The sequence below is a fragment of the Cottoperca gobio genome, chromosome 10 (genome assembly GCF_900634415.1).
Source record: "Cottoperca gobio chromosome 10, fCotGob3.1, whole genome shotgun sequence".
Classification (NCBI taxonomy): Eukaryota; Metazoa; Chordata; class Actinopteri; order Perciformes; family Bovichtidae; genus Cottoperca; species Cottoperca gobio.
In genome coordinates this window covers 12,521,101-12,534,620 of record NC_041364.1, presented here as the reverse complement: position 1 = coordinate 12,534,620, position 13,520 = coordinate 12,521,101, and the positions used below count along the sequence as shown (strand labels likewise).

The following is a 13,520-nucleotide window of genomic DNA, read 5'->3' as shown; positions in this document are numbered from 1 at the left end:
TTCTGATGTTTTTGTTCTCTAAAATGATTTATTTGCATTCGCAGATGTAATTTACACTGAGTGGCAGTTAGAGTTGTGGAAAAAGAACATTAGAATATACAAGGCAATTGCAGAAAATGATCGAAGCGAGAAGGCACATAGTGTTCTGAATATGCTAACTAAATCAACCCCATTCTTTGCAGAGTGTTTTCCAAGAACAGCAAGTCGTTGGTCGGTCATTATAAATGCAACTCTTCAGGCAGATGTGGCCTTCTCTACCCTTCTTGAAATGCGTTATTTCAGCGTTTCTTAGATTTAGTAAATATTTTTGAATACGCACCAGATAGCGACACTCATTTTGCAGTGTTTCTCTTACCTCTCAGACGTAGGCTACACAAACCTGTGTGCTCACACGACCACACACACAGGCTCCGGATTACAGAGATAGGCTGATCTATTTGTCTTGGTATGTGAGAGATGTTTTCTAAAAACAAGATTGGAGAGGATTTGCGCATCACCGGTGGCACTGAAACTGACTCCAGTTTGGTTTATCGCACAGGTCTCGTCATAAAACCTCAGCCTCAAGAATTCATTCTCCGGCACATTGGCGCTATAAATTGTGCGGGAGAAGTTAATTAAAGTGCACGATAAGGCTAGCAGCCCTATGGCAGTCGTGAATATGCATTACATGATTAACAGCTGGCCCTTTACATCATCATCAACTGGAGCATCATCTTCAGCATCGCCATTCATAAACAGGTGTATAGATGAAGAGACTGCCACTTCAAAGTACATTTGAATATCTTTATGTGACGATATAGGACTACAGTCTGTCATTTAATCAGCAGTTTACAATGGACAAAAGGAAAATGGCGTGTTGATTGCTTAATTTCACAAGACAAGACAGTTAAGTTACAGTCATACAAAATATTTTATATACAATCTACTGTGGACTCTTTCTGTTATCACAAGTCACAAAGAAAACACATTAATCTGGCCAGGGCCAGTGTGAAATACCGGGAATTTGAACCCAAATTGCAGGTGCCAGGTCGAATGTGTTAGCAGCCAGATGAATAAATACACGTTTGGGAGTGTACTGTAAAGGAATACATAATGTTTTCCAAAGTGCAGTGCGGGCACTACAAGGGGGAGTTTCCAATGTTATTAATTCATTGCCAGCAAATATATGAGTCACTAATTGGATCAAGAGTTATACTATTATAGTTCCACCTGCAGTGGGCCCATGCACCATTCCTCTCCTCAAATGGCCCCCCATGGGCTGATGAGTTTTTTTTTTTGGAATGGTGCTGTTAGCCTTAAAGTGAGCAATGCGGGCAACATCTGCTCTAATTAAGGCCCTGACAAATCATGTTAGGTTTAGTTGGGGATTCCAGGTTATTTAACCCTTACAATGTGTCCAAGAATGAAGGCAACATCTTTGTGAGTCCAGTACGTGCTGCAGCAGTTCAGGAGTAACCAATTAGTGCTTAAACCCCAGGAGTCTCACTAAAGACCCAGAGACACAGATTTGCCCTGGGGATCAAGCCTACTTGTAAGTGGTCCGGGCCTCTCTCAACGACCTGTCATATGGCATCGATGCGAAGAAAGAGTTCCGGAGCTGGCAGTTGATGAAGAACACAATGAGCAGCACTAACAGGAAGAGCAGTAGGCACATGACTATGTAGGTGATCAGGTCCGGTTTGTGGAGCTCGCCCTCCCGGAGCCCTCCTCCTCCTCGCCCCGCGGTGGGTCTCAGAAGAGCGGCCACGCTCACCGAACCGCCGTGGGAGGCGTTCATGGAGGAAGGGGCGTGCGTGGAGGACTGGGCCATGAGCACCAGGTCGAAGTCTGGGGAGTCGGTGGAGTTGAGGAGGATCTGCCTCAGCATGGCGCCCCGCGTGCTCAACGGCTGAGTCGATCAGCTGGAGGTTGAAAAGACACGGAGAAGGTTATATAGCCTACTGACCCCGTGTCAGTTCAGTCTGGATGTCCTATCTCTGATGATGCCCCGATAAAGAAGAATCCGTAGCGATTCCTGTGTGACACATTTGGGAACAGCCTTTTAGGAAAGGAATATAACAAATCCAGTCATGACATTACAAGCAAAATACCTTAATGTCTGACAAGGTCACAAGGTATATACAAATCAATCCATAGAGATGTCATACGTGAACGTGAAATGAAAACACTATAAAGTAGTCTGGAGCCAAGTACAAACTATAGATCCCTCGAAATACCATAGGGACCTTGTAAGGGAATTACTTACTTTGGTTTGCGCTGTGAAGAGTTCCGCAGGTGAGCTAGAAAAGACTAAATTCCGGCTCCGCATGCCTCAGTGTCCCCAGCTCTGTCCGCTCCTGCGCCGACGAGGACGCGCTGTGGAGAGGCGGCGGGTCGATAGCTTCAAATGTGCGCCCGCAGACCATATGTCGCCGAGTATTCACGCAGCGTCTCCCCTCACATTAAACAGAACTAATCTAATCCCCGTGTCAGCGCAGAGCAGGGTCCCAGTGAAAGGGCACGTTACCAATTCCACTTGTTGCTGTTTAAAACCCAAATCGTCCTTCCACGCATTTGGTTCAGCACAGACTGCAATAGGCTACAGTAGTGATATCCAAATGACTCTCAGGTCTGTGAGAAGTGGGGAAGTTCAACGGCGATCGCTGGTGCGCACATGTCCTCCTGCTCGTTCTCCATTGCTTGTGCGTACAGGGCGCAGAAGAAGGGCACGCCGGATCCCCAGTTTTTGCAACCCCTTCGCTTGTTCTTTTATCCAGTAAAGGGTCGATACGTGTCGGATAGATGCTACCGTAGATCTGCTCGTACGGGAATATCGATCCAGTAAGACTCAAATGAGACGAAAGGCGGGATTAATGAAGAACCAAACACAGCAGCACACCGGGTCGTGAACAGCTTCCCATCTTCGCCCTGGGCTTCCTAGTATATGACAAAGCGTTCGAACGAGAGAGAGAGAGAGAGAGAGAGAGAGAGAGAGAGAGAGAGAGAGAGAGTGAGAGAGAGAGTTGCATTGATCAGGAGAGGGGATGGAGGGCGCTGGAGGCACGTCACCAGACAGGGATGTGTGTTACTGTGAAGAGAGTCACAGAAGAAAATTCCCTCCTATCTATCTATCTATCTATCTATCTATCTATCTATCTATCTATCTATCTATCTATCTATCTATCTATCTATCTATCTATCTATCTGATCTATCTGATCTATCTGTCTGATCTAGTCTATCTGTCTATCTATCTATCTATCTATCTATCTGTCTAGTCTGTCTGACTATCTGTCTGACTGTCTGTCTGTCTGTCTGTCTATCTATCTATCTATCTATCTGGTATCCCTCATATTGTTTTCAAAGAGATGAGAGAAAGTTGAGTCAGCCCATTTATTTCTGGGTCAGTGTGGGGAATGTCTCACACTGGGGTGATGAGAGAACAGGAAAGGGTGTGAGATTGGTGAGTGTGTGTAAGAACTCATGGAGGGTGATTACATTTTAGAAAAGGTCCACCAGGTATTCTTTTGTCTGAGTCTTAGTGTTGCCGCAGTCCATTTCCTTTAGGAAAGACTTGAAGGGCAACAAAACTACTCTGCATCTGCATCTCACATGACCTGTCTGTGTGTTTAGAGCATACATGTGTGTGCACTCTGTGAAACAGATTTGACATTAGTGCTTGACACTATAAATAAGGCACTAAAGCTGGAGATTGGAAGCCAGGTCGCTCTTACATGATGCGTCGGACATGGGCATGTATACAAAGGGCCAGACCCTAAAAGCTCTGCCGAACTGTTTCATATTCATCTGCACCTGTTCTGTCACAATGGAACGGCTGGCAGGCATAGAGAGCAAGGACGGACGCACACACACACACAACACACACACACACACACACACACACACACACACACACACACACACACACACACACACACACACACACACACACACACACACAAGCACAACAGACATGAACTTATGTGAATTTACTGCAAAGATACCTACCCAAATTGGAAACTTTGATTCAACATGCACATATTACACAAAGAGACAATAAAAAGATTGAGGCAAACAAATATGTAGCAGTGTCCTGGTGTCCCACGTCAACTGTATTCAACAATGAAGAGGATTACACTGGACCAGGGTTTGGTTGAATGTGCATGTCACATGGGAAATATATATATACAGCCTTAAGCCTTGTTTACATACATGGAGGGGCAGCAATAATTGTAATGGCTAAGGAGATTACTCTTTATTATTGCTTTTTTGGATGTGGCACTCGTTCCCTGCTTCGCTACGGGCTTGCTGCTATCCTCATCCCCATCATACATTCACACACAAACAGACACAGACACATACACACACATGAGCGCACAAAGACAAACTGACCCAAATTTGCCAAAATCTGTGTGAGTGCCTTCGAGTGGTGATCAGTGTTATTGTTGCTAAACTCCTCTGCGATGTTGGTGACAGACCTAACTCACCTTTCAGAATCAGGTCGAGGTTTAGTTAAACATAAAGAAAGGGAAAGATAGAGAAGGATTGTGATATCACATGATATGTGCATGGATGCCTTGCTCTGTGACTAATTGTCAGGCTAATTGTAAGGCTTTGCTCGTTAGCTGGCAACCATGACAATGGAATTTTGATGAGGAATATTGAATTTGAATTCTCCACGACTATACACTTCATTAAGGGTCTAACTAAGGGTCCCTCTCACCCTCCTCGAAACTGTCAACCATCATGTCACACAAAACAATAACCTCCCTCACCTTCTACGTAATTCTGACACTGTTACAACACTCCCCTTGTAGTTTTAAACACAAGTCATGAATAGTGATGCCATGGAAACACAAATTGGACAATTACTATATAATTAGCATTAGTCCACATTACTTTTTCTCCAAAGCAATTTACAATAAGTAATTATGAACGTAGCAACTTCACTTCATCAAATATGCTGATATACTTTAAGTGCTTCATTTAGAGACAACAAAAGATAGAGATATGGTTTTAATTTTAATTATTGAGACAAATAATATATATACATATAACATACACTGTACATACATGCATATCTAGGGCTCCCTCTGGCTACCAATCTAGATACACCATGGGATTGACATGTCATGACCAAGAGAACCGATGTCATTCCCCTAAACACATACCATAACATATACACATATACAATACATACACTCAGATAATGTAGTACATACAAATACACACTCTCATGCTTACACACACACACACACACACACACACACACACACACACACACACGCAGACACACGCACACACACACACGCATGGACACACACACAACACACACACACACACACACACACACACACACACACTCTTTCAATTTATAATTCCCTCATGTCTCTTTTCCACTTCTCTGTTTCGGGTCCGTTTTTTTTGGATTTTTCTTCATGTCTTCCCTCGCCCTTCTCTCTCTCTCTCTCTCTCTCTCTCTCTCTCTCTCTCTCTCTCTCTCTCTCTCTCTCTCTCTCTCTCTCTCTCCGCCTTTCTTCATCTCTTTCTGTTCCTTAATCCTTATAATCCATAAAAAAGAGGGAAGAAGGCAACTCATCCATGAAGCACTGAGAGCTCAAAATGTAGATAAACAAGGAAACTAAAAGTTGTGGGATTTCTTTAATAATGTTATTTTACAGGAAGAAAAGTGCTTTAAAGAAGCTTAATGTTCCTGCTGATGAGACATAACCAAAGCAAATGGCAGGCCTTGCAAGTCAACAGGGATTATGTATGTGTATAGCCTACATACACCAACCCCTCTTTTTCTCTTTCTTTCTTCTTTCTCACACACACACACACACACACACACACACACACACACACACACACACACACACACACACACACACACACACACACACACGCACACACACAGATAATAAGTGGAGAATTGGGTGTGCTCCGGGGTTGTTATTCTATTACTCTTATTTAATATTATTTCCAGGAGGGAGGCAACATTTTGAAAATCTTCCATAAAAGCCTTCTGTTGCCGTTTCACACCATTAAAGCTTGTGTAGGTAACATCGGATAAACCAGCAAGAGCAAGCTAGATTTTGAAAATGATCCAACCTAGCAGCTTGTGGAAGACTCCGGTGGCGCACATTGAGTGCACGCAGGTAGACAGGCAGGCAGTTTGACAGGCAGGTCGGCCGTACAATCACGTCATTCGGCCCAAATGGATTGAATTGAATCGATTTATTACAGTCCTGTGACAGCCAATAATCCCCTTTATTTTGTCAGAGCATTTGATTTGTTGATTGCTCTCCGGGCGTAAAGAATATATATATATATATATGTTTTTTAAATGTACCCAGCCTTGCTTAAAGTTTCAGACACCTCACATTATGGATTGCCAAGTGTGTGTGAAGTAAAAAGCACAAACAAAAGCTATGGTAATTTGCTCTCACAGAAGTGCTTTCCTCAGCCATTATCACTAATCCCTTTGAGACAAAATTGCTCGAGTCTAGTGAGTTTATTTTATTTTTGCTTTATGAAAGAGTAATATTGTTGTGTTGCTTTCCTCAGATTGAGCCAGGAGGAGTCCAACAGCTACACAAAAATACTGCTTTTCCCTGCTTCCCTGGCAGGCTAGTTCATAAAAAACAATGCTACCAAAGCTCCATAATCATAAAGGATGAATATTGCTAAATAATAGAACCATCTCCTCTTGCAGACACACACAGAAAGACAAACACACACAAACAGTAGCATCTGATAACAGTCATACTACCAGACAGACTCTCCAGACAAAAACACACAAAAGCCAGAGAGAGACAGATTGTGAGACCACTGATGTGCATGCTCAAACACACACACACACACACACACACACACACACACACACACACACACACACACACACACACACACACACACACACACACACACACACACACACACACACACTAACACACAATGATACACACTCCTCTGCACTGTCAGCTAACTGGAGAATCGAGTGTGCTCAGGGGTTGTTATTTTTGTACTCTTATTTAACATTATTTCCAGGAGGTATGTAATCAACATTGGAAAATCTTCCCTAAAAGCCTTCTGTCAATGTTTCACACCATTAAAGCTTGTGTAGGTAACATTGGATAAGCCAGCAAGAGCAGGCTAGATTTAGAAAATTCTCAACTCTTTCCCAATAAAAGTAGCTAGCAGCACAAGCTCTAAACGTTTCTAAATCTAGCGAAAAAGTTGACAATAGTGACAACCTTTCCCTTCGGGCCACTCCAAAGCCACTACCCAAAAGTGATCCTCGGCAGGAGGGTCGTTAAGTACGGCACAGATAGCGAAACTAGGCATGATTTCCAATGTTATTTTATACTATTTTAATTTGGCTATTTTATACTATTTTAATGCTACTTTACACTCATTTACATCAATCACATGTACTGTAAATGCTCTGTCTAATCTTATGTTAAATACTATGTTTTTGCTGTGAAGCACTTTGGGCTGCAATTCTTGTATGAAAGGTGCTATACAAATAAAGCTTATTATTATTATTATTATTATTATTATTATTATTATTATTATTATTATTATTATTATTATTATTATTATTATTGTGAACGTATACATATAGTAATGAACGTAAACAACAGATATGGCTAATGTTAGTACTCACAGCTGTTAAGCTAGCAGCTTGTGGAAGACTCCTGTGGCGCAGGTAGACAGGCAGGATGGACTTATGACAGTCCTGTGACAGCTGCAGGTCCCACATTGTTTTCCTCTTTTTTGTTTGTGTTAGTATTTGATATATTGATTGCTGTTGGGATATAAAGAATATTTCAACAAACATATCAAGCACATGTTTTAAATAAATGTACCCAGCCTTGCTTTAAGTTTAATTAACCTAAGCTAATTATGCCATGTCAGATGTTTGTGAAGTAAAAAGCACAAACATAATCTATGATAATTTGCTCTCACAGAAGTGCTTTCCTCAGCCATTATCACTAATCCCTTTGAGACAAAATTGATCGGGTCTACTGTGTTTAGTTTAGTTTTGCTTTATGAAAGAGTAATATTGTTGTGCTGCTTTCCTCAGCTTGAGCTCCACAGTGCAGAGCACAGAGTCACACTCTGGCAGGAGGAGTCCAACAGCCACCCAAATATACTGCTTCTCACTGCTTCCCTGGCAGGCTGGTTTCTAACAAACAATGCAGCCAAAGCTCCAAAATCATAAAGGATGAATATTTCCAAATAATAAAACCATCGCCTCTTGCAAATGCACACAAAAAGACACACACACACACACACACACACACACACACACACACACACACACACACACACACACACACACACACACACACACACACACACGTACAGTAGCATCTGATAACAGTGATACTCCCAGACAGACTCTGCAGACAAAAACACACAAAAGCCAGATTATGCTCCTGCATGTGAGCACACAAACACACTCACAAGAGACATTTGACGTGTATAAACCACAAGCAGCCACAGACACACTGCTACACACTTGCATAAGCAGAGACACCGAGAGAAAGAACACATGCAGTCCTGCTTAAACACACACAATACACATACAATACACTCCTACTCAAGCTAACACATGCCCTAATCAGTTCCACACACACACACACAACACACACACACACACACATACACAATATGATCACTAATGGCTACACAAGCAGCTGGGACTCCTTTATCTCCTATGTCAATACATTTCCATTTTCTGTCTGACCGATTTCCAACATGAATCAACAAACAAAAAATGGGACACGCAAACGTTTCCCCTCTCTCAGTTTCTGTAATTGTGTTCATTTTCTTCAAACCATCTCCCTCTTTAAGTTCCAAGGAAAGATCAACCGGAAAAAAAGGATTTCTCCCTGCCAGTGCATCGAACGCCCCCATTGGCAAAAATCAGATGCTCTACAATTAGTCACTTGATTATCTCGCCAGAAGACTAAATGCTGTTCCTCATCTCAGCGAGGAATTAAAGGAGAGTTATTTACTTTCTCTTGCAGTAATAATTACAAACAAATATTCAAAATGAGCAGCAGCTGTCATGTAACCACTGAAACATCAGCAAAGCACACAGGTCTACAGTGAAGTTACAGTCAAAATCAACAAATTATTTGACACATTTTGAAAGTGTATATCATTATTTATACTCTGTCTATTCTATCACAGTATAAGATGAAATACTAATTTTAATTTTTATTATAAGAGGCCCCTCAGCTCTGCAAACCCAGACCACCAGACACACGACAAGAGAGGAGTAGAGTAAACAAACAACACGAGAGGCCTCAGCCAGCTTCTCTGTTTCCTTCTTATTCTTTTGCATTTCAAATGTAAATCATTTCGGGGAGGTTGTGTTTAGGATCAGTGACGGAGGTCTTAGGAGGGAAGGTAGGGGGTGCCCGAGGTAAATGGGTGCTTGTCTGAGTGTGTGGAGGGTCTCTGGTCCAGTAACCATGTGATAGAGCAAGACTCCCACCAGAAGCCTAGACCCTCAAAACATGAAGAGATGTATGGAGAAGGGAGGGCGCTGTGTAGAAGTGAGGGGGAGCGAGTAGGGAAACTAAATAGATCAAGTGGGAAATAACTAAAGCAGTGTTCCCTGTAAGACATGCTGACGTTCTGCTGTCTGTCGGCTGAGTCTGGATGATGAGAGGAGGGGGAGAAAAGCAGACATAAACAGCTAATGACTCAGCAACGTCCGGTTTCCAGTGTTACTAAGGTCACAGCCTCCTGTGATTCAGACAAAACCAGTGTGAGAAAGACCCAAACATATGGACATATGACACAAGAAAAAGATATAGATAAAAGCAGCAACAGGACCAGAGACAAACCGAAAGGGACGGAGCCGAAAATAGATGCTGAGACGGACATTAAACAAACAGCAGATTAAAAAAAGAACAGAGAAACAAACTGGGAGGCTGGGTGAGTGAGAGAGGGTGAAGGTAAAACAAACAAAACACAGAGCAGAACAAAGGGAAAGAAAGGCAAAGTGAGTCAGAAGATGAATGGTGGTGCAACAGCTATGGCTAGCCCATAAAAGGGAAGCTATGTTGTAGGTACATAAATACACTGAGGGGAATTGTTGCTGTATATGACGAGCAGCAGCGCTGGGGTTGTTATAAACATCACTTCCTCTCTGTGTCTCCCTCATTCTCCTTTCATACTCTCACATAGATCTCACAGAGTGAATGAATGAATGCATTTGCAAACCAGTGCATGATGTAGCAGTTCCCGTACAGCATATCATAGCCATTATTCACGGCCGTCGGTAATACTGAGATACAAATTCAAAAGCGGATATGATAGGGGAACTGAGGATGACAATGCTGCTGGTACTGTCGCAATGAGCAAAATGCTGCTGATGGAGATGATGAATGATATGACACAAAGGTGTAATGATGATATGCTGAGTCATGCCCTGAACAAGAATATGCCTTCTCTCAGATGATCTGCATGTTGTACAGCTGGGATGGGTTGTGATTTCTTTTTTAGACCCACTTTTTTAAAATTGTCTTCCAATTAGCTGAATGTGCATCCTCCCTGTTTGTACATGCTATAGCTGGGATGTAAGACTTTTAGATGTTGTACCATTATGTTAAATTCTCATGTGTTTCGGGAATATTTGTTACAAGTTGTTATGATGCTGCATCATCTCTGCTGATGTCTGGAGGATCAATAGTTCTCAGTTTATTTGACAGCTGAGTTTTTGGACCATTTGAGACAGACACTGTTATCTCTTTCTTTTTCACGGTAAACCTTAAAAATAGAGCGATTAATGACGATTTATTTTGTGTCAGACGTATTGCTTTAAATTGACTTTAACTCAGCTGTGGCAAATTTGGAAAAATGTCAATGACTCTGTCTGAGAATTCAGAAGCAGAATTAGTAACGAAATAAATCCTACTGGAGGCACATGAAGGGAAATTAAGTTGGGCTGGGTTGGCCGAAATCCGGAAGGCGTATTCACAAAGGAAGTCAGAAACATTTAAGTGTCCGTTAGATTAGGCTAAACATGCATGCTTGATTAAGCTACACCAAGAAGCATCACGCTTCCTAATAATCAGGATCTATGAATTTCTCTATAAAACACTACCACCCATAAATGCTAAAAAGATGAGATCTGAACCTCAGACGGGGCGAGTAGAAACTATTCTATGACATCTGATACAATACAGAAAAGGGTAAAGTTGTTGTTTGTAATTGTGATAAAAGTGATGATGACAATGATGATCGTCTATGGGAAAAACCATCCCATGAGATAGACCCGACACATTTATCTTGTGCGTATGTTTTAATGCACTTCACTCACTAATGGCTGCGTACTCTCTCATACCTCAGCGTGGCCTCCAAGGGGCCGGTCGAGCCACCTGGAGGGCTTGTCAGTGAGTTGTCATATGAAACTCTACATCCATCTTGAACCAGTGCGCTGTGGCTTTGAGGAATTGATAAATACTCAACAAGTCTTTTCCACTCGAAACCCCCCCGACAGCCCCTTCGCTCTCTACTCCATCAGCCCTCTGACTGCTCCAGAAATGAGATATTGGCGTTTCACCAATGATGGGCACTCGAGACTCAGCACGATGGATTTGTGATGTCTTTACAGGCTGTGATGTAAGAGAAGTAAAAGATGGTTTTGGAGCAGCTTATATGATATTCTTATCACTGTAATAAATTGTATTTTTAGAAAGCTTTGAATGGCTATGATTGTAAGATTGTGACAGCTTTACGTTCTACAATTGTTCTTTAGTTTGTTTAAGAGGTTTGTCCTGATGAGCTCCTCTCCAGAGAGCTTTCTTCTAATGAGATACTGCGATGAGAGACTGAAACGGCTCAAGGGCGTGATTGATGCCTTGGATAGGAGCTGTATCCGTGTGTGCAAAAATGATGAGTGACACATACTCATTTGTGGAAGTTAGGAGCCACTGAAAGACTTCTGTGTTAATGCATCAATTAATATGTGAGTGTGATTATTTGTTTCTGTACAAACAAGTTAGCATTCAGCGTTTTTAAATGCAAGTGTTTATGACAGACAGTCTGGAGTGTGAGCGTGGATGCATATGTGAGTAATCACGCCTCAGTGAGTGCGTAATGTGTGCAGATTTCTGGCAGAGAGGGAGTGTTTGAGCCCCCACGTGTGTGTTCAAGCTTTGAACAAATATACCAGGAAGGGTAAGCTGCTACTCATGTGTGTGTTTATACAAACAAGAAAGCATCTATTTTTATATCTGTGCCTGTTGCTAAGTTCATCTCCTGAGGGGGCTTCCAGGCAGTGGACGCATTGGAGAGGGAGTCAAATCTCTCCTCCAAATCCCTGGAATCCCTGTCTTTCAGAGAGGCAGGAGGTCACATCACTTACTGAGAGAAACAGAGAAAGACAGATGGAGGAGTCGAGAGGGATTGAGAGAGCGGGAGGATGAAGAGGTGGAGAGGAGGAGGAGGAGGAGAAAGAGAGGGAGGGAGGGAGGGATGGATGGAAACAATTCCGTGCCTTGGGCCTCTGATACAAATTACACTAGAGAAGGGATGCCCGTTATGCTGTGTTGCTTTAACACACACACACACACACACACACACACACACACACACACACACACACACACACACACACACGCACACCACACCACACACATGCACACACATACACGCACACACACACACAAATGTCTGCTCACAGGTCACACGAGCAGGAGCAGATACACTTCCATAAAATGTTATCTTGTGATTAAAACTGACAGAACACAAACACATTTACATCACACACACACACACACACACACACACACACACACACACACACACACACACACACACACACACACACACACACACACTGTCTGACTGTGTTATTGAGTAATACCCTTAAGGCCAAAACTCATATCAAAAGTCTGCGGGAGAGCACTGAAGGAAATCAGATAATAGAATTTCCTGTGAACTTCCAAAAGTACATCACCCTCGGAATAACTTTGTTGCTATGGGGATGGTCCAGTGAGGGTCTCTCCTGCTGTGTGTTGGTGCCATACAGCATTTTGGGGGTCAATTTCAGTCTTTTTTCTTTCTAGACAGTGTTTTGGCAGTTCTGCTTTACAGGCCGGCTTATATGATGCAGCAGTGAGCGTTGGGAAGGAGAGAGGAAGAGTGGAGGAAACAGCAGGAGAGGATGTGACAAACACTACAAACAAACTCAACAACGTGACGAGGAAAGAAAGGAGCGGGCCCATGCCTGTAATTATGATTATTATAGAGCTGTGCACCACTGTATCCAAATATATACCTTACAACCTGAATCATTCTGAGAATGCTAAAGAGGATTTTATAGACTCACAGAATCTGTGGGAGTGCATGTTGAGAAATCTTCTCCTTGAAGTGGAACTTAAGCGTAAAATCCCAAACTTTATTTTGAAAAGCTGCATTTCACTGCATCCAGAGAAAGAAGGACTCACTGATGAAGGCTGAACATCATGTAAAAACAGATCCATCCCCTACATCATCAACACTCACAAACTAGAAG

General features: G+C 42.5%; 1 protein-coding gene across 2 annotated transcripts; it reads right to left on the bottom strand.

The window, feature by feature from the left end:
* On the bottom strand, positions 1-2,906 carry smim32 (small integral membrane protein 32). Of its 2 annotated transcripts, none has more exons than XM_029441645.1 (2): positions 2,246-2,906; positions 1-2,014 (listed from the first exon to the last, which is right to left on the bottom strand). In XM_029441645.1, exon 2 carries the CDS (start codon positions 1,865-1,867, stop codon positions 1,526-1,528), a length of 342 nt encoding a protein of 113 aa, XP_029297505.1. In that variant the 5' UTR covers positions 1,868-2,014; positions 2,246-2,906; the 3' UTR covers positions 1-1,525. The 2 variants fall into 2 exon arrangements, with proteins under 2 accessions (XP_029297505.1, XP_029297507.1); XM_029441647.1 differs by having other exon boundaries at positions 1-1,901.
* Positions 2,907-13,520: the final 10,614 nt, after the last annotated feature.